Genomic DNA, 21983 nt, shown 5'->3' with positions numbered 1-21983 from the left:
AGAAGTGGACACATACAAAATTTGCAAGATTTCCCAAGCCTTTATGTAACTTTGTGAGAAATGGGAAGGTTGGCGAGAGTTAACTTTTTTTTCCAATCATGTCATCTTAGGTGCTTTGCAAATTGAGGTGCAAGTGTCACTCATCGGCCTTCCAGAAAAAGGCAATTTCATTTGTTGCGGTCTTTCTCTGTTATTTTTGTCCCTATTGGTTTGTCGCGCTCCTGCAATGTTTGCACTTGGGATACATAACAATGAGAACTCGTGCTGAACAAGCAAACACAATTATCCAGAGCCCAAATGACCAAATGAAAATGCAGAGGTCGCACTGCAGTATATTCTCTGTACAATGAAGACGAATGGCTGTATTCACATATCTTAATGAGCACAGCAGGCATGACCATGGCATGAAGAAGATGATGATGATGATGATAATGATGATGATGATTTTCTTTCCTGCTCAGGCCTCTTGGTGCTGGTGTTGCACATGACAACATGGACCGAATGAAGATCATCAAACGGAGGCTGTCCATGTCTTTACGCAGTGCTCGACCCGTTGATGACTCCCTGTCTGAACTGGCAGAGCAGATTGCTTTGGATGAGCCATCAACAGCCAGGGATAATGGTGAGACACACACACACACACACACACAGCTCGCCAAGGTTCAGACTGCACACCAAGTCGGGGTTGTTGAAAGTTTCTATCATGGGATGTGTAGATGAGATGGCAATGTTGTGTGAGCTTTGTAAATAGTGCATTTTGCTTTCTTTCTTCTCGGCACATTTTCTCTTATGACAAGAAGAATAAAATTTGTGTTTTTGAGTCCACTCAACAAACTGCAGTAGGCACACTGCAGGTGAGACCTCAATGGTCGGATGACAAATTGTGTTACAGTTGAGTGCAAAACTTTCACACAATTTGACAGTTATGAAGCAATAGATTTGAACTGCCCCTGGTGGAAATAGGCCCTTTCTTTCTTTCTTTTCTTCCTTCCATATTGTTAGACACTAGGAGTGGGCGATTTTTTAAAAAAACTCGATAACAATAATTTGACGATATTCTGCAAATGTTTTTTTAAATTCGCACTTGCTTCACACACCAATTGTGGATAGACAGCGTTTGTCAGCAACATCTCTTTTAAATTACTAAATACAGCTTGTGCAAAACATAATGATATTCTACAACAATATTTAACAATAAAGAACAAAAAATTATGTATAGACTTACATTGATTTTTGGGAATATTTATGTAATTTAAATGTCTCTGCCGTTATTCCATAATGATGTGACATTTTGAGGATTTTTAATTTACTGTACTGGTGTACCACTGCCAACTACTAGAGCAATCAGAACGAATCTTTTATTCATTCACTCAAATTGTGCTCTTCAAATTTTAAGCAAGGAAAGTCATTGAGGTGCTTAGTGTTGCCATCTGCTGGGCATTTCGAAGGACTGCACTTGCATCAGGCCAATAGCCTCACCTGACGTGTGTTTGCTTGTATGTGAGTGTGTTCATCCATATTCTGGCTCCAAACATAAACCAGGTCAGAGTGAAGAAATGTTTCTCTTTCTCCTTTCTCACACCCTGAGAAAGTGAGAAAACAAGGATTAAAGCTTGAGTGTTCATTTATAGTCCTTCTGCTCCAATTTGTTAATTCTCGGCTATTGTTCTTTTTTTTCCACAACTTGGTGAATATTGATAGAGCATTATAACTTCACCGTCACCACATTAATTTATCATCCCCATTCATCTCTGTGTTATTTTCAGTAATTTGCACGTAGAAATTGTAACAATGAGCAGAAAGGAAATGACGTAGATAATGGAGGGCATTAAACTTTGACTAGTGTATTGCATCTTTTACGTACCATCTTTCTTCCTCCAAGCCCCCTCCCCCCACCCTTGCACACATATTTCACTTCATCCGGCTAAGTGAAAAAATGGTGAAGCATTCCTCCCTTACTCAAAGTGCTAATCAGAGGCAACATGGAGGCTTTTGCTGGCCTTGATCTCACACCTTTTTCCTGGAGGAGATTTGGGCTGCTGAATGGGGGCTGTGAAAGAATTCTGTGGATTTCAGGCTAAATGATAAGCCTGAAAGTACAGTGGTGGAAGAAATGAGGGATTATTAAAAAAAAAAACAGGAGATGTGTCATGTGGTCTTGTGCACACACACTATGATTTTTAATCATCATGATGGAAATTGTACAGACATATATTATATTTCCCCCCACATAAGTTTGAGTAATTTTACATCTCAGTGTATCTTACAGTAGCTATTCTAGTCATCCTATAAATTTTTTAGTTCTACCTCTGATGCCTCTTGGGCTTAGTCCTGCTAATTTTTTGATGTGCGTGTTTCCCTTTTCACTCTGTTTTTCTTTGAATCTTTCTTAGTTTCAATCCTTTTACTGTATATTAATCTTACAGCTCCCGTATTTTCCGGACTATACGCCGCACCCACTCTATTTAAACACCAAAATAATGAAAAAAAACCACAAGTCGCACCTTTTTATAAACTGCACCTATCTATGTTGAAAAATTTTATGTTTACTGTATTTACAGAACAATTTTGAACTGTAAATGTACATTTATGGACCTGAACAGATTCTTCCCTAACAGTGCCTTTTTACATGGCAACAACTTTGCTGATTAAAAAGGAACAGAACCAAGAGAAAATAAATTACTTATCTTCATCTCACTGCCCGCTGTCACTCCAGTTTGTCAGTTAACTTCCACATTGCTCTACTTCTGCAAACCACCTAATTCATAACCTAGTGCATAGCACCCTCGCCTGTTGAACTCCTCCACCTGCAGTCACATCCTGTTAATGGCAATTGTATTGTATTGTAATTCCGGTTAGCTCGCCCCTAGCGGTGGAAGAAAAATCCACAGAATAGCCGGCCCGCACCTTTATATAAACCGCATGGTTCAAAACCTGGGAAAAAAGTAGCGGCTTGTAGTCCGGAAAATACGGTATATGCATCCCAGATAGCTATTATCTCCCAAGTCAACTTACTATTCCAAAGTGTTCCTCCAAAATCTCAGTGTGATCTTGTTTGTACCTTTCCTTTTTTGTCTTTTTCACATCCCCATGTTGTTTCTTTTTGTGGTGCTCCTCTTTCACAACTCTTCCCTTTCCTTTTGTCCTTCGCTTTGTCTTCTTTTTGTGGCTTCTTTTTGACACCTTTTCTTGCATGCTCTCTCTTTCTTCCTTTTCTCTTTCGCTCTGGCTGCTCCTCTGCAATGGTGTGCCTCAGAGCCGATGGTGGTGAGCGCCATGCATCCTGCCTCCCACAGCGCTCCCTCCTTCCTGCGTCACTATGCCGGTCATCTGGGCCGCACTGCCCTGCGCAGAGAGCCGGGTGGGGGGCTGGAAAGAGACAGAGCCTTTCTAAGCCTCCATAGGACTGGATCTCTGGGTACACATGTGCACACACGCACACTCACCCACACACACACACACAGACACACAAACACACATAATGGTATTATGTTTTTTTATTGCATCTTACAGTACATTGTGACTACACGACCGATAATACAATTTAGGCTGTATTGTCTTCAGTTGGTTAAGAGAAACAAACATGCTGCTAACTAAGTTGCATATATTCAAGAGCTCATAATGCCATTGTACATAAAAAATTGCCTTGCTATTTGTTGGATCACTTGTACACATATGTCAAATCAATGCTATTTCTCACCATCCAGTATATGAAGTGTTATTTTTGAAACAAGCAAGCTATTATTTTTCAAAACTCTCACTCATTCTCAAATATAATTTGTAACCATGCTAGTAACCCATTGAAATGAATGAAATAACATTAAACTGTTCCAGCCTCCCCTAAGAAATAACACTCTATGATAATGTACATTATGAAAAAAAAACCTCATACAGCAAAGCCATAAGTATATAAAATACAAACAAATTAAACCATTTTTGCCACATTTTTGTGCTTCAATTCAATGGACATTGTCCTGCTCCTTCTGGTGTGCACGGTTCGGCCACCCGGGGGCAGTATGAGACAGACAGACGGCCGGAAAAAATAATACCCGCCTACGGGTCAGTCCGTCTATGATTTTAAACGGGCTTCCGTTAGCGTTTCCGACTACAAATTGGGACCAACTTCCGCTAAATTTGAATCCGTCTTAAAAAAAAAAAAAAAAATCCCATTTATCGTTTATCGCCGGCAAAATGGCCGTCCGTCATAGGCGGATAGATGGACCGGTCTGTCGGCTAGGCGGAATGCCCAGCTCTGCTTGTTGTGCAGTAACCTGAGTTTACTGCCACCATAGAGCATTCATATCTGAAGTTTTTGCTTGCAAATCAATTAAAACATCATCTGAATGACAGATCATATCTCGAAAACCCGCATTGGGTCGCTTGCATCTCAAGGCACCACTATTTGAATTTTTCTGCCAAGAGATAAGGTGACGTAAATGCAGTCATGTCATTGCAGCTCCAGGAAATTATAGCACTTCCGATAGCACACAATCCCGTTGCTCCAATGTCAGCCTGTTGGCTGTTGGCTGCATTTTTTTTCATTGAATCTGGAGATTACTGTGATAATCTTGCCTGTATTAGCCATCGTTATGGTCCTCAATTCATTTAGTTCTGTGGCAATGTCTCCAAATTCCAACATTGTTTGAAGTTTCTAGTTGCAGTTACAGTAACTGCCAGGTGGTCTGCTGATTCTGTGTGTGTTTTTTTTTTTTTTTTTTTTGAAGTGTGGGTGTTTTGCCGGAATAAAACATCCACTCTCTATACTTGGTCATCCAGTGTTTACTGTGAATGTGGAAAGCTAAAACTGTAATGACCTTAATCCAACATACACAAACACATGCTCATAGCTCACACAATCACTTTTTTTCTCCCTCTGTCAGTCTGGATTTTGTAATGGAACCTGTCGTTTGTTCTTTTATGGCTTTCGTGGGTCTCACTAAATAAATGCACTGTGACAGAAGGTCAAACATGCGAGCAGTGGATGACATAATCGAAGGAGGGAAAAGAGGATTTTGAGATGGTGAGAAGAACTAATTTACATGACTTAAAACAATAATGAAGGGGGATGATGAGTGCAGATGAGGATGGAAGGCCATCGGTGGTCTCAGAGTGTTCTGTTCACAGTGGAGCCATATTAGCTGTATTCCGGGTGCCCCCTGAGTCCTTGGCTAAGTGAGCTGCAAACTGACTGCAACTATGTTCAATTTATCTAAGATAGTCTTGTGCAAGAAGAGATTATGCCACTGAATGGAATGATTCCCGTAAGGAAATAATTGGAAGTGACTGGGTCGTTTTTATATAATTTGATTAATAGCACGTGGTGTGTAAATGTCTACCATGCTGAAACAGCCATGCTTGAAGTACTATTTTCAAAACGTTATTGCTGATTTAAAATTTAAGCAATATTAGTAGAGACAATCAAGAGATAAGTACACAAATGTCATTGCTGTCCAATATAAATGTAATCTGAACAACTATACAGGAAAATTAAACAATAGCCAGGTTTACATGGAGGCTTGCATTCCGATAAGAATGAAACCGAATCCAAATAGATTTTCATTCGGATTCACAGGTTTGGTATATTTCTTTTGCCAAACTGATCAGACGTCATGTATAAATGCTTCAATTGGAATAGCCAGTCTGCGTCCTGTCTGCACATGCTGTGTCTTGCGTATGATGTCGTTTACGCACTTGAAAATGGCGGCTTCCAACCAGAGCTTGTCTTGCAACGGCAGAGTTTATTTTTAACTACTTGAAACTTGATTTTATAAAGCTGTTGCTTTAATAAAAGTGTAAAATCACTCACAACTACTTTGCTATTTAGGTAACTGGCCTTCATCTTGACAAATCCTGTGATGTTAACATCGATCTGTAACGCAGCTGTGAAATGGCTGTTCTGATTAAATGTAGTGGCACATATAAACGCCAGATCAGAATAGATCATCTGACATGTAAACGGTTGACCAGACATATTCAATCAGAATGATTTCAATTGAAATGACAAAGCATCCATGTAAACCCGGCTAATAATATTGACTTACATTTTGCCAAAGCAATGTTGGTAAAAGAAAAGAAAAAAAAATATGGGATGACCTCCCCTTTAAGACACAAAGATGCATTTGCTTTAGTTTTAATTGAAAACTAATATCAAGCAATAGGAGAAAAATCGTTTATACCCGAATATGGAAGCTTATTCGAAAAACACATTGCAAATCATGAAATTTCATTTGGGAAGATACATAACGGTAAAGACATTTTGGCATTAAAACTGTAAAAACTATTTACAATTATTTTTTGTCCTGGAAACAATTATTACTGTTTTAATGACAACGACTGCCAATAATCCAAATACTCATTAAATTAAATTGATTTTCAAAATTAAATTCATGTTATGTCTTCACCATTATTGATAAAATTGGATGAAAATTACTCAACTGCTTTGATTGTTTTAGTCAATACAACACAAATACATTTAAACCTAAAAGTTAAAACACATTTTCCAGTAAAAGCACATTCGATGTGTAATTTTTGTTTTTAATCTAGAAAGTTGCAGAGATAGGCTCCATAAAAGTAATAACTTGTCATTCCTGAATCGCTATATTCGATCAGACTTTATGTCGGAATCCGAGACAGAGCGTGCAGCTAATTTGGTGTGTGTTACTTTCCCAGCCGGTCACAAATTGAGAAGTCAACAGAGGGATCTGCGAGTGCACAGCAGTTGTGCACCAGGTGACGTCATTCTGTAAAATCTCTGAGGCAGCATAGCCAAGGAGTTCGTATGATGCAGTAGCCAGAACTAATGCTACTCTATTATTAAAACTGTGACAAGATGTGTGTATGCTTGTATGTGTATGCTAACCAGTTGGTCTTGCTGACTCACTTTGCCATTCGGCAGTCAGAACACGTCGCCAGCCTATAAGAGCTACACAATGATGCAATCTCACTTTCCTGCTGCACTAAGATGTCAGTACTACTTCAGTCATTTGCTAACATGCTCTATATGAGTATTAATATAAACACACTTTTCATCTATGTAAGTGGCCCCATTGTGGAGGGATATCTTTTATTGTATGCATACTGTAGTTTTGGCTAGCAGCCAGAGTGCCTTTAATGGGTTTGTGATTAATTTGTTGGTAACTGAGCCGAATCTTAAGTACCTACATTGCAAATTAGCTAACCCTCATCTCTGTTTCACTGAAAAAAAGGATAATATTGAAACTGCCTGCCTAATGCAAATGTGATGCAGTGTCTGCTCTCTTGCTTTTTCCCTGTCCTTCACAGAATGTCTTTCATTTTTGTATCGTTCCGTCTTCAAATGCCATTTAACTTCCAAATGAAAGCCGAATAGGGCAAAATGGAACGCTCACGTCACTCCCAGTGTACATCGTGACCTTGTCTTTGGTAGGATTTACTGCATTAAGACTGCATTAACTGATGTCTTTATTTCCCACCACTCCCGGCAGTGGCCGGTACATCCGGCTGCTTGCACTAACGTTCACTGCAAACTGGATTTAACAACAATAGCATTAAGTCTGTTGATGTATGGTCTTGTAAGCTTTTCTTTTGTGCTTTTATTATTAAGGCCAGCAAATACTGTAATAAACTGGTGTAATAACCACTTTTCTCCAATGCTGATTACTCAGAGTTATACAAAAATGAACCCCAATCAAAGTCAGATGGGTTTTTCTGCAAAGGGAAGCATTTTAGCTTGAAATTAATTATTTAATAGTTAAACAACAGAGACAAGGAAATGAATTGTGCAGATCATTCAACCCTACTGTATTAGTGCTTTCTGTAAGCTTGTGTAAATCTAGATTCCTTGCTGACAACATGCATGTTAAATGCTTGCAGTCGGCATACAGTTGGCGAAGGAATATAGATCAATTTTTCCCGATGTTTCACAATGAAAAATGAAGTTTTGAACTTAGTTTCCATGTAAACATGGCAACTCATTAATAATGAATACAGCAAAAACGGTACCATTATGAATAAACAAACACGCCAATGGGCAACAAAAAGTAACATTTGCATTTTCTATTTTCAGTTAATCTTTAAGATACTACTATAAATACTGTTTAACATCATATAAAGCAAATATATTTGTTGACTGGTAAACACATGGGTATTCACTAAATTAGCCAAAACTACAACTAATCTAATAACAACTTAATTGTTCAAGACCTTGACCTTGTGCGCTTGAACAGTATTAGCTGCTACACCACAGAAAAATCTTGAAAGATATATTTAAAAACATCTTACCGATTATGCAGATTTGATTGAATAGACCTGCAGATTATTCGGTCACAAAATGTGAACTGTGTCGCCATATTTTACCTGTATTGTAGGAAGAAGGTCAGCAGTTAGGGGATGACCTGACTGTTTTGAGTGTGTGATTAAAAAGTGGATTCACAATAATGCCCATTCATTTTAAGAAGGAATATTCCGAGTTTGTTGAAGACTGACAGTAGGACAGTGATCTGAAACTTGCAAGAGGACTATTGAGGAAGTCATGTTAATTACTTTATTATCTGTTGATACTGAGCAAGGCACCGTTCCCATCCCCTTGCTTTTTGCTTGTCCCTTTTACTATGATATCTCTGCTTACATGCCTGTGTGTGTGTGCGCTTTGGTTCTTTGTGTTGTGAAAACAATTACTAAATACAGTTTGTCCCCGTTGAGAGAGTGTAATATGATATATAAATGCATAATTTGAAGTAACCGTTGAAGCTATATTCTAAAAAGTAACTTAACAAAGAGGCTCATATATTGTGCAATAGATCCATTTACAGCTATAGGAAGGCTTTGAGGCATCGGGGACCAGCACATATGGAACTGATAGCTTAGAGTACACCCTCAAGACCCAGTGATTTAAATAATAAGTTTCCACAGATGCAGAGGTAATTACCGTAGTCGAAATTCACCCCCAAGCCCTGTAAACCACTTTCAGCATGCTTGTGTCCTCTGGGATGAGATGCGCTTTGATTTATTAATTTTTTTAAATCACTCCCTTGTCTGGAGGCAGGTTGTGGTATTTATTGTTAAAATAGAAAAACAATACAGTGGGTGAAAGTTGTAATGGGCTTGGTGGAGCATGTGACTGCATGTCTGCTTCACAGTTAAAGGTACTAACTGGTTTTTAATTTTGGCTCTGACCTTTCTGTGTGAAGTTCGCACTCTCTGCATTCAGATTTCTTCACACCTTCTAAAAACCTGCATGTTAAGGTCATTGAAGACTGGGAATTGTCCAAAGGTGTGAATGTGAGTGCAAAGGGTATGTCCAGGGTATACCCTGCCTTTCACCCAAAGTGGGATATACTGTAAAAAAAAAAAAAAGGACCATAGTGACTAGATTAATACCGCACCAAAAATAGTTTTGACTTGTGTCTGTCGCACTTTTGGTGATGATAACGTAATGGCCATTTTGTTGTCCTTGACTGTTAAGCAGTTTGTGCCTCGAGGATGCAGAACTCTACATCATTGCCAGTCATAACACTGTAAATGTTTCATTATTATTGGTTGGAAATAGCGAAGTGCGAATACTTTGTTACTGTACTCAAGTATATTTTTCAAGTACCTGTACTTTACTTGAGTATTTATTTTTCTTTATTATTTATTCCAGACTTTTAACTCGGGAAAAGTTACACGGCAAACTCTTAACCTTTTAACTCCTTTTATCTTGAACACTCCCTATGCTAACATTAACTACCAGAAGAGAGTATATTCCCAGTTGAACTATTTAATAGATGCCAAAAAGATAGAATACATAACCGTGGATTCTTTCTGCCAGATGCAGAAGTTCTGCCCTGTCCAAAATGATTCCTGTTCTTATACTATCTTAGCGTTCTTTTTGACTATTCATTAAAATGATTCTTTCAAGATTTGTTCACCAAACCATTCAGTGCTTAGTCATTCAGTTCATGATTCATTCTTGAGATTCGCATTCACTCTGTTGCAAGGTTACTCACTGAGGGATCGTGCGTTCATGGACCATAGTACACGGTCATACATGCACTAAAATGACTGTATTGTAAATGTGAGTGTGCTTTCTTTTAAATTTGCGGCATTTACAACATTTTCTAAACAAGGAAAGGCAGGGAGATTTAAAATATAATTATGTAAAATCATAACATAAAAATTGTTTTAAATGTATTGTAAATCTTGCCCCCGTCCCCGAGCTGCGGCACTGGTGACTCTTAAGGCCTAGCCCTAGATAGAGCAATCCGACGTTGGCCAACTGTGACCGACGCTTACCCCCCGTGGCGCCGGGCCGACTGTCGGCACGTCACGCTGGAAAAAGACAGCGCAACGACAGACAGCGACGCTGAGTCGCTGACCATTAAAGTAGCTTCTGCGCATGCGTGAGATGTAATACCCGTCCATACCATTGGCAGCTGTAGTCACGATTCCTCATGGTTAGAAAAAGCCAACCGGAAAGCTATTGGCCGGACGCAGATTATAAGCACGTAAACAATGCATTCAGCTATATTTTTCGCTCACGATGAACTCCCACGTGAAGTAAACCCTCACATTCTTGACACAGTGTCGTGAAATACTTACATTGTCAACCCTCGCTCTTGTACATGTAAGAAGATTAAGGCAGCAAAGGCGTGCTCACTGTTTATCCGCATTTGTCAGTTTGTGCTCCGTGCGCTGATTCGCTAGCTAACAGCCAATCAGAGTGACCAAATGTCATGACTCGCGACGCCGATTCAACATGCTGAAACGCCCACCAGACGCTTCCTGACGAGGTCGGATATTATGAAGGTGTTCGTTACACCAATCAGACGACGCTATCAGACACCCCAACGCTTACCGACGTCCGACGTCGGATTGGTGTATCTCGGCCTTCACTTTCTATTTTGTCTCCTCTCCTCTTATTAGTTTACAGTATGTGTTGCTTGTAAAAAAATAAAATAAAAAAAAGTGTGTGTGTTTGGGGGGACGGCTTGTGTGTGTTTGTTTTCATGTGGCATGCCTCAACATTAGCCGTAGTAGTTATGGACAATGGCTATTGAAGTTTGCAGTCAGAATCACTGACGGAAGCCCGTTTAAAATCAGTGGCGGACCGGCCTATAGGCAGCTACTATTTTTTCTACCCCCTAAAAAAAAGGCGAGTGGCGAGACGACGGAAGGGTACCCACGCTGCAGACGGATGACGAATAACGGACGCTCAATTTTGCGTAAAATTCCCAGCTCTGTATAGCAATACTGTATGTCCTTGAGTTTTGGTTAATTGAAATCTTGGCCAGCCAATTCTGCTACCAATTCTTACCTATCTTGCTCACGCTGTCCAACTATATGTTGAAAACAGGCTCTTAATCCTCCCTTCATATGTCGTATTCCTGTTATCCTTAATATCAACGTGCCTGTCTTTGATCATTATTTCTATTCTTTGCTATATTTGTCAATATACCGTTGTTATGGGTCACACAATATCTGTATGCACAGTGGCACACGTCGGGCTGGGTGTGTGTAGGTGCACGCCCACTGATAATGGATTGTGCTTCAGGTCCATTGGGGAAGATTAGGAGAGAACGATCAAAGTGGAAAGAAGATAACAGAGGAAAGATGGGGGCCAAGATGCCACCCCAAAGTGTTTTAATTTTTGCACCGCAAAGACAATGCAAAGAGAAGATGAATAAAACAATGATGCAGAGGTGCTGCAATAAAGAGGCTGATCACGCAGAAAAAGTGATACCGCTGGCTCCCCCCTGAACGGGAACAGCACCGTTTGTGGACCCAGACTGATGGGAGGCAGGCAGGGAGAGTGGTTGAGATAGAAAAAAGAGAGAGAGACAAAGATTGGTATCACTCGAGAGGGAGGAGGGTATTGGCAAGGTGAAGGGAGGGAGCTGGGCGACTAACAACACTGAAAGCACCGATAGAGCGCCAGAGGCGAGAGGATGACATCGAGCGAGGGGAGTGGAAAGAGGGAGAGGCTGACTAGAGTGCTGCGATGAATAGAAGAGGACGAGGCGGAGAAACGTGACAGAGAGGGAGGAAGAAGAGCAGGACATCGGTATGGTGCAAACGATAAAGCCACCTGGGTGTGAAGAGAAGAGCTGGCCACACAGTTAAGAGACAAGAAAGTCTCCGTTCAAGATGACTTGGCAGTATGGAGGCGAAATCACCTGTCATGTTTGTCCCGCTGATGTTTTTTCGGACTGTCTCTGCAGCGTTTTGCCTGCTTGTACTGTTTGACCTTCCTTAGTCAGCAGTCAGAGTGTGACTGCAGGGAAAAGGAGGGAAGCATAAAAGGGAGTGTCTACGGGTGCAACTAGTAAAGTGGAGTAGTAGCTGAGGGAGTTGTTGCATCGCGAGAGGACCACTCACTTTATCTAACCACCACCCCCCCGTCACCCCACCCTCCCAAAAACATTCTTTACTCTTCACCTCACCTGGAAGTACGAAGCAGCCTGAAAATTGGAATTTGGGGACGATTGGACACTGGATCTGGACTGACGCTTTTGGGCGGACATTCATTTTGGACTTTTGAAAACAAAGCAATGGATGCGTCAGGCAACCCCAAAGGGTGTCCTGCAAGTGGTCCTCGGGTGGGAGACCCGAGGATTGTGGAGTTTAGAATGGGGGAGAGAGAGCAACCATTGAGGATGTCACCCTTCCGCATGCTCCGTGTGCTTGACTCATGCCGTCCTCCGGGAAGCCGTATTGGTGAGTGTCATGGTGTCATCACTTCTATTATTGATTTCCTCTCCTCCAATGGGAGGATGATGATTGGATGACCACAGTTCTTGGAATTTATCATTTGAAATTTGGGACCCTTGTTGTATTCAATTTTTTGTTGAGTTAGGTCTGACAGCAGTTTTTCACAAATGGTTGCATGAGGAATCCAAAATTGATCTCAGTTTTTCTCTATCACGTCAAGTATTTGCGCTATAGTATCCCCATTTTCTTCAAAAATATGAAATAAAAGTGTATGTATGTAAATAAAACACTAAGATGGAATAATTACAAGCTTTGAAAGCTTAAAAAAAATGCATGAAATGAAATACGGTTTGCCAAATGGTTACAAGGTTAAGGGAAAAGCCAGCACTAATCCTCTTAATTCCTACCATGCTTGATTTCCGTTTGCACATATTGATAGTACAGCCCTATTGGGAGCTGCACACACCTCTCACCGCACCGTCTCAATTGTGAATGCACGAACAAGTTGCCACATAACTGTAGATTAATCCAAACCTAATAAATGACAAGTGTTAATACATTCAATCAGTGGAATTTTTCTTATCTGGTAAACTAGAAAAAAGCTTGTCGTGCTAGGAAAAAAAAATGACTGCAGTTTTGGAATGAGCATGCCTATTTTAGTTTTAATCAGAATAAAATTTTACTCAACAGATTTTTTTTTTTCAAATTGTTCACCAGTACGTGTGATTTCATGAATTAAATGTAATGAAATTTGTGTAATTTTATGAGGCGTGGTAATGGATCACTTTCTCCTGTTTCCATTGTTTAACTTAAATCAATCCACTCCAAAATATTATTCCTATGCACAGTACAGTAGGCTACTTCCGGACAGCGTAGCTGGTTATACCGCAAGTTATTCAAGCTCTTCTTTTGAATATTTAAAAAACACATTTGGTTGTCAGCACAATGACTACAGCAGCTCTATTCTTGCACACTCTAAATTTAGAGGCTATTCTGTCCCTTGCTTAAAATCACTTTCAGAGCCAGAGGATCTTAAAAGGATGATTTGGTTCAAAGTATGGTGATAACAGATGGTAATGATTTGGCTGTGGTCAGTGACTTGAAACTCTACCAGGGTACCCTCGAGCAATCCAATCCAGAGACTCTTTCAAGTACTTTTTGAAGTGAATTTTACCCACAGAAAATTTCACAACTTTGGTAGCCGAGACCACGGCAGCATCTGCTTTCAAACAAAGTAGTGCAAATGTAGTTCTTTGACATACAGATGGTTTCATAAGAAGCCCGCACATATGTGACCATCGTGGGATGTCAACAGCCCACACTAAGCCATCCAGGCCCCACACAGGCAGCCAGCAGGTTCTTCTGCTATGGAAATAGCAAGTTACAGAGGCTGTTTTCTGGAGTGAGAACTGCATGATCCCTCGTTGTGTTTTGGGACACAAGTGGTGGAATTTTCCTTTCACATAAGATGGCTTATCTCATTGACCCACATCGCTTGACTATTTACACAAATACAAGCCAACACTTCCGGATACGCGACAAAGGCCCTTAACACATAAGTAATGTTATTACTAAGTACGCTGGGCTTGCCCCTCCAGTGAGTCCGTGCTCATGTGTGTGTGTGTGTGTCATTGCGTAGATATCCGGGATAAATGTCTTCTCTCCCACTCAGGTGTCAGTTAACTTGAGTTTAACGTTTCACCACTGAGGTGGTGAGAGCTAATGCCTGATATTAATACTGGCTGCTCAGCTTTCTGAAGAAATTCAATTCTGTCAGCATATCCTCTTTCATGCTTTTAGTCCATTGGAAGAAGAATGCAGTACATCGATTGTAAACAATAATAGCTGACCATGACAGAATTTACTTTGTACGGCGCGTTTGTGAATGGAGTTTTGCTCGATTTGTAGCTCCAAGTAGAACATGAGTTTGGAAAAAAGTCCCATAGAAAGAAGAATGGTGAAACAGTGCTTTAATTATGTCCAAACACACACATTTTTACTCATGAAAGACTTTTCAAATGCAAAATGTAAATTGTTTTGCCTACAAACAGTGGTGCCTTGAGACATGAGTTTAATTCATTCCGTGATCACACCATTTTTTTTTTAAACAATAAAAACAACATTATGATATTGTAGTCCGAGAAAACAGACAGTAATGACAAATAAATGTAAGTTAAAGAATGAAACTGTTTTTTGCTACATTTCAGTGGATGTTTTGCTGCACCTTCTGGCGTGCACATCTTGGCCACCTGGGGGCGGCATAATAATACGTTACATGGTGACATCACAACTAAAGTCAGTAAGCCATAGTATCTAGTGATGGGGAAAATGAAGCTTCATGAAGCACTTGTGATATTTTCTAGTCCTCTAGTTGGTGTTCTTGGTTGATAGATAAAGGTTGGCGCAATGAAAATTGTATCAAATTTGCACTGCATCTTTAAACCAATTCATTTGTCAATCACTAGTTATGTCAGCAGTTATTTGTAGAGGATAAAAAAGATACTCCTGTGAGCATTGTTATATCATCTGTCGACATGTGTTGCTCCAATATTTGTGTTCAAACATCCATTGTTAAAAGTACACCGTTAACTAAGGGCTTTATGTACATGTATGGAACTTCTATTCCTGACATGACCGCATGCCGGAAATGACAAAAAAAAAAAAAAATCTTCAGACATCATCCCAGTCCACAGCTAACCCTAACGAATCACTTGAGCTGTCTTTCCCTCAATCTGTTTTATGGCTGATGTGTTGCAGACATGATTTTCTCTTCCACATCCCTTTACGTCGCCACTGACATCATTATCGCCTCTTTGTCACTCTAGTCCAGGGCTGTCAACCGCATTTCAGTTCACCTCAATTTTATCTCAAGTGCCGGATGAGTAATTTTGTGGCCTAATAAGTTATTTAAAAAAAAATGAAAATGCCAAATTTGAATGTGTTGTATCCCCATGGGCCAGATGGGATTGCTTGACGGGACAATTGTGGCCCACGGGCCTTACATTTGATAGCCTGCTCTCGTCCCTGCTAGTGCATTGTTTCAAACGCGGTAAGCACATTCTTTCGTGTTTTCTGTGAGCTTAAACGTTTGACTTTTCAGCAGCCAAAGCTGCTTCCTGCAGCACAAACAGACATGCACTCGAGTACATCTGAATGTTGTTACACATCTCAGCAACAGTAGAGGTTTGGACAACACAGATCTTCAAGAGAGAGCCGCCTCCCTGACACACACACACACACATTTACTAATACACTCCATTCCGGAGGAGGCAGCCCTGCCTGCTGCAGCGTGATTCATTAATCAGATGGATTCAGGACGGGGGTGTCGGGGGTGTGGGGAAGCAGGCAGAAATGAGAAAGCTCCCATTGCATTCAGGGTAATATCGATCTCTGATCTCCTCATCTTACCAATGGAAATTTATACTCACTTGGCTAGCACCCAAAACACTGACCGCGATGCACTCCATTTTCTGATGAGAAAAAAAGCTTATGCTAGGACGACAATTTGTCTTTCTGTGCAAACTTTTACACGTTGCCTGTTGCAGGTATCGTCCATGAGAATGTGAAGATGGGCTCAGATGGCGAGAGCGACCAGGCTTCCGGAACATCTTCTGATGAGGTCCAGAGTCCTGTAAGAGTCCGTATGAGGAACAACCACCATCGACGCATCTCTAATGAGGTACAGGAAGTCCAGCGTTATAAACGTTGAGTGCACCTGGCACACGTCTGTGTTCAGGTGCACAAAGAGGAATGCCTTATGTGGTGCAATGTAACTGCTTGCATAGAGTTAATGATTTCAGGACGCCGTCCTGGTTCTACGAGCATTTATAAAATACAGCGAATGCTTTGACGTGACCAGGCTGCCAAAAGTGCACGTACGTCTCTTTCCATCTCATGTTAAATGTTGTCTGTAAAACTGCAGCTGGTTGTTAAGTCTTTATTATTGATTTAAAAAACAATTATTTTGTGATTAGTGGGTGAAAATTACACATACTAATAAGAGGTCATTAGGTGAATATACTGTAGTCATTATACGCCTCTCAGATGTTTTTTTTAAAGGAAATCAACCCAAACAAATTTTTTCAAGAATATGTTCCCAGCAGGCCCACTAGTTGAAACACGGCATTCTAATTAAGATTGTGTTTGTGGAATATGAGTTAACAGCAAAATACGCCGCTTTTTAGCCATCTCAGGGGTCGGCCATTTTGTCACTTCTGTCAACTGAAAATGACATCACAACTGCTCTGGGCTCAGGTAACAACCAATCACGGCTCAACTTCAAAAAACAGGTCAGCCGTGATTGGTCGTCACCTCAGCCCTTAGCAGTTGTGATGTCATTTTCAGTCGACAAAAGTGACAAAATGGCCGCCCGAGAGATGGCTAAAGTCGTGTGCATTAACTCTTATACCACAAACGCAACATTTATCAGAATGCCTTGTTTCATCTAGTGGTTGTGCATAGAACATATTCTTGAAAAAAATGTGTTTGGGTTGACTTCCCCTTTAAGACAATGTCAAAATGAGAGTTTTTCTTTAAGGAAAACCTTGGCAAATGAAAAATGTGACTTCATTTTCAATGGCTCACCTGCTCCCGCTGCTTCCATTGAGTCAGCGGTGGGCTTCCCCTTCACGCTGGATTACATCTTGGTTGTGGGATGGACGAGTTTCACTACCAAACAGATGTGCACCCCCACTGTGTTCGTACATAAAACAGACTATTTAATGACTGTACCAAAACCCATATTGCCATCAAACCCCAAGTGGAATCACCTAGTGGAATAGATAAACGCCATCTGCCATCCTGCCCGCCACTGATGCCCTAAGCAGTTAACTTTACTGTGTTTGTGCAACACACACATGCAATGAAAAAAATGAATATTTTAGGTGGGGTGAATGTAAACCTATGTACCGATTACAATAAAGATGAGCACATTACCGATGGTTGGGTGGTTACTGTATGCGCAAATGTTATGATGAGTATGTAAAAATGTCAAGCCTGTGCAAGTGGAGCAAGATATGAGCAATGTGCATTAGCATATGCATTAAGTATTGTATACAGACATGTATGTAAGAATAAAATGAGCAGGATTTTTTTCTAGATCCTGCTGAGTCATCTCTGCTGTATATGGGGGTATACCTGTTAGCTGTAGACATGCTTAAGTGCCGTTGTGCTCATGTCGCGTGGCCAGACCGTGCGTCTCGGTGTGTCTGTGAAAAGACGCTGGGGAGTGATGAGCACAGCAGTATTGTGGGAAATGCCTCTGGACACACGTGCTGCTTGCTGCCTTGGCCTGCTGTGAACAGTGGAAAAGACTAATTTAGACCATGTTTACCAGAGAGAGCGGGAGGAGGAGGGGTGCAGAGTGACAGGGAGAAACGTTCAGGGCACAAAATAATTATGGAACTGGGACTGATTAGTGAACTAACAGTTAGGAGAAAGGCAGAGCGAAGCAGCTGATGCAAGGGATAAGGAGCGATGGAGGACAAGATGGCAACGAGAGACGAAGAAAAACAATGTCCCCTCTCACTTAGCCCCTTCCATTCCCCCTTCCCCCAATGTGCCCTCCTCCTCTCAGGAATCTGTCCATTCCTCTCTCCTCTCCTCCTACTCGCTCCCTCCCTTGCCTCCTCTTTTTGTCCCCCCCCACCCCCCGCCCCTCTCTCTCGCTGAGCATGTGGATGGCACAGCGGTCTCGCTCACTGTGTGCGTGCAGTCATGTGGCAGCAGCGAGATGTGCAAGGGGCAACGCGCGCGTGTGTGAGTGCATTATAGAAAGACACGTTTAAGGAGGACAATGAGGGAGCTACTGGAGCTGTTCTGCATTGTGAGTATGGGCGCACGCACCATCGCGTGGGGATCTTTATTCACTCAGTAGCAGCGAGTAAAAGGGGCATGAGCGTTGTTCTTTGTGAGCCCGTGTCCATTTTTTTTTACTCTTTTAGGACAATTACGTGGCCTTATTTGCTGCAATTCAAAGCACTTTGTGTATCTGAAGAGTATTGTATCTGAAGAGTATTTCCAGGGATGCTTATGTCACAGTCATGCGTTTGTTTGTTTACGCTCAGTGTTTGGCCGCTTTTAAACTGTGTGATTCACTCAGGTCAAAGCCTGTCAGCGGATGTGTTTACGGCTCGTTTGTTCCTCCTGTGTTCGGATTTAGTCCGCCGAACATTGCCTGATGTTGTCGCAGCATGGGAGTCTATTTGCTAAGGGTGTGTGGTGGTTATACTCGGCCCGTAATTATGCTAGTCAGTAAGCAAAAGCTACACACCCTTTGATCTTTCATCTTCCTGCACACACACAGACATTCCTGCTAATGTTCACATTCAAACACACGTATAATACCATTATTAAATACGGCCACGAACACCGTGAGGCTGCTGGGACTATGCCAGCCAGCCAGCCCCGCTGCCATGGAAACGTGTGATCAGCACCTAACAGGTTCACACATCCTACATTTATACCGCATAGGAGTTGTACACTGTGGGAAACTGGCTTCATACAGATTTTCCTCTGAGCCAGTTAATGTACTTATTGGGTTAAAATATTCACCCTAGATGTGTTGCACTGCATACGTACGAAAATACAGTATAAGCAAACACAACGAAATGAAATATATCATGTACGATGCGTGTCATTTCAATGCTCAGTCAGAATGGTTCATCCGGTTTCTAATCAGATTTGAACACAGAAGCCTTCTCCCCTTAGCAGGGGAGAAAAGTGATGGTGAGAGGAAACCCACAAAGAGACCAGACAGATGTGTTCCAGATGAGGTCTGGAACTTTGTCACTGCGCCAAAAGCGTACTTGGAAAATTAGTCCCAACGTCTTTTATTGTGACACATGAATGCCATTAAAATGGATTTGTTTGCAGCTATTCATAAAAGATGATGGTACCTGTGGCACTGATTTTATTGAGCTGCTGCAAGTCGACCAACAAGTGAGGATGCACACTCGGATCTTTTCATAACAATTCTAGATAATGAAATAGATCAAAGGGAGCTGAAATTGTATGAATCCTCCAACAACCACAATGCACTGGGCCCGGAGCCTTCCAAGGCCGCTTTGAGGCCACTCTACGCTCAGCTGTCGCTTTCACTTCGCTGGCTTTCATGACAACATTAGCGAGCAGTAAGGCGCCCCAGCCAAATGTGTGCTTGCAAACAATGCCAGCATACAATGTGTGTTGATGTGAATAATCAACAGCATGGCATCATTTGGAGGCAACTTGCACACAAGTTTACGGTATATAAGCTACTGAAGCGGTCATGTTATCACAGAGAACTGCAGCTTCTGTTTTATAAATGTCATCATTCTGCCTTGAGATACAAGCACACGTTTTTCGAGAAACGAGACATTTTGTTTTGCTTTGACTTGCCAGCACAGATCTGAGATACAAGTGCTCTATTCCATGTTTATATTTTGTTTAGCTTTGCCGTATAAAAGTCTGTTTAGCTCAATGCTAACAAACAATTCAAATCACCACAGAGAGGCTAACAAATTCCATGGGTGTTGCTCTTTGAGTAACGGATATTTGAACACAAATGGTGGAGCAACACCATATGTACAGAAAATAATCATGCACAGGCACATATATATATATGTATATATATGTATATATATATATATATATATATATATATATATATATATATATATATATGTATATATATATATATGTATATATATATGTATATATATGTATATATATATATGTATATATATATGTATATGTACATGTACTGCACACACTGACATTCAACAGTATGACTTATGCATTTAATGAATGTGGCCAGAAAAGCGAGTGAAAGTGCACGGTGGAGCCAGCAGGTGGCAGTGCTGAGCTCCGTTGTCACAATGTGTAAAAGTTTGATACTTTTCCCATCGAGATATATACAACCATAAGAGCAGGGGTTCCTAAGTCCGGTCCTCGAGAGTCCCTATCCAGTCTGTTTTGAATGTTTCCCTCCTCCAACACACCTGATTCAAATGTTCAGGTTCATTATCAGCCTTCAAAAAAAGCTTGCTGCAAGTCTGCAATCGATTAATGGCATTTCCATTGATTTCATGGGGGGGAAACGATTAGAGATAATTGTGTTTTGAGTTCCAAGTGTGGTCTCAGAACAAATTAAATAATTTTTAAATGGCTCCCTTCATACCAACATTAAATGTATTATTCTTGCTGTTCATTATTTTGCTCCCTTCCATCTTATTTATTCAGAGCTGCTGTTTTATGGCAGCTTTAACCATAATAAACCATGAACGTAGAATTCTCAAAACAATTTTGAAGTTCTTCACTAATTGTCAAGATTTAAAATGTTTTCGAACGAGTACTCCATAAAGCTGAAAAGAAGCCAAATGTCCTGTGTAGGGCAATGCAATACCCTAAGTTATAAAATAATCACTGCTTATGTTATCTGTGAAAATGAGCTGTTTTTTTTCCCTTTGACTCACCCACTTGAGAAACATATCTTCTTTTGTTGTATGTTGATTGTTGTATGGTACACTCACAACATGCTGTCTGTCTTGCGTTCTCTCTGTGTTTCAGGACATAAACAAACGTCTGTCTCTCCCAGCTGATATCAGGCTACCGGAGGGCTACTTAGAGAAGTTTGCCATGAACAGCCCGCCCTTTGACAAGCCCATGAGCCGCAGGCTACGACGCGCTTCATTGGTCAGTACTGAGCGTGAGTGTGTGTGTATGTGTGTGCGCTTACATCTCTACGTCCGTGTGCTAGGCAGCTGCATAATTATTTGGGTCTGCTGTGCATGTATGCTCAGGCGCATCCATGACCAAATGTTGATTTTTAAAAAATTTTAAAAAAATTTTTTTTGTACTATTTATTATGCTCTGTGTACCGCTAAAATGGTTAACACGCTGCAAATACATGGAGATACACTCATTTTAAATTCCCACTGATTTAATGGCTTACAGTTAACAATAGGGGATGAATGAGTATTACGTATCCAGGCCAAGAGCATTATGGGTAAGAATGGGGAGGAAGTGGGTTGGGAGGGGGGTTGTGAGAGGAGGTGTTTGCTTTACAGCTACAGAGAGACGGTGGATGGGGAGGAATTGGAAAATATTAATGAATATGCAGAGTATCCCTTTTTGCCACATTGTGCTGCTACTGAATTAATGCTGCTCTTTCACTCGCCCTTTTTCGTCGCTGTCGGAGACACAGTCCTTCCTTCCATTCATTCGCATGTGAACAGAATCATCTCCCTGCTCATCATCCTGATTTACATTTTACGTAACAAAAACAGCCATGATATTCTCTGACAAAGTATAAATGTTTGGTGCCCCACCATCCATTA

General features: G+C 41.0%; 1 protein-coding gene across 6 annotated transcripts in view; it reads left to right on the top strand.

Moving 5' to 3' along the window:
* Nucleotides 1-21983, top strand: part of LOC147152976 (cyclin-dependent kinase 17-like) — a 42651-nt gene that overhangs the window by 6674 nt on the left and 13994 nt on the right. For 2 of the 6 annotated variants that reach the window (XM_086054339.1, XM_086054419.1), the window contains exons 2-5: nt 462-622; nt 3257-3418; nt 16212-16345; nt 21214-21339. In XM_086054339.1, coding sequence (XP_085910465.1) covers nt 493-622; nt 3257-3418; nt 16212-16345; nt 21214-21339 — 552 coding nt within the window. In that variant the 5' untranslated portion in view covers nt 462-492. Of the gene's footprint in view, nt 1-461; nt 623-3256; nt 3419-11876; nt 12673-15985; nt 16044-16211; nt 16346-21213; nt 21340-21983 lie in introns of those variants that run through there. The other 4 variants (XM_086054579.1, XM_086054651.1, XM_086054493.1 and 1 more) reach the window with 3 other exon arrangements.

Source organism: Filicampus tigris, chromosome 1 (genome assembly GCF_054856515.1).
Source record: "Filicampus tigris isolate MCC_2025a chromosome 1, RoL_Ftig_1.0, whole genome shotgun sequence".
Taxonomy (NCBI): Eukaryota; Metazoa; Chordata; class Actinopteri; order Syngnathiformes; family Syngnathidae; genus Filicampus; species Filicampus tigris.
This window is presented reverse-complemented; position numbering and strand designations above follow the sequence as displayed.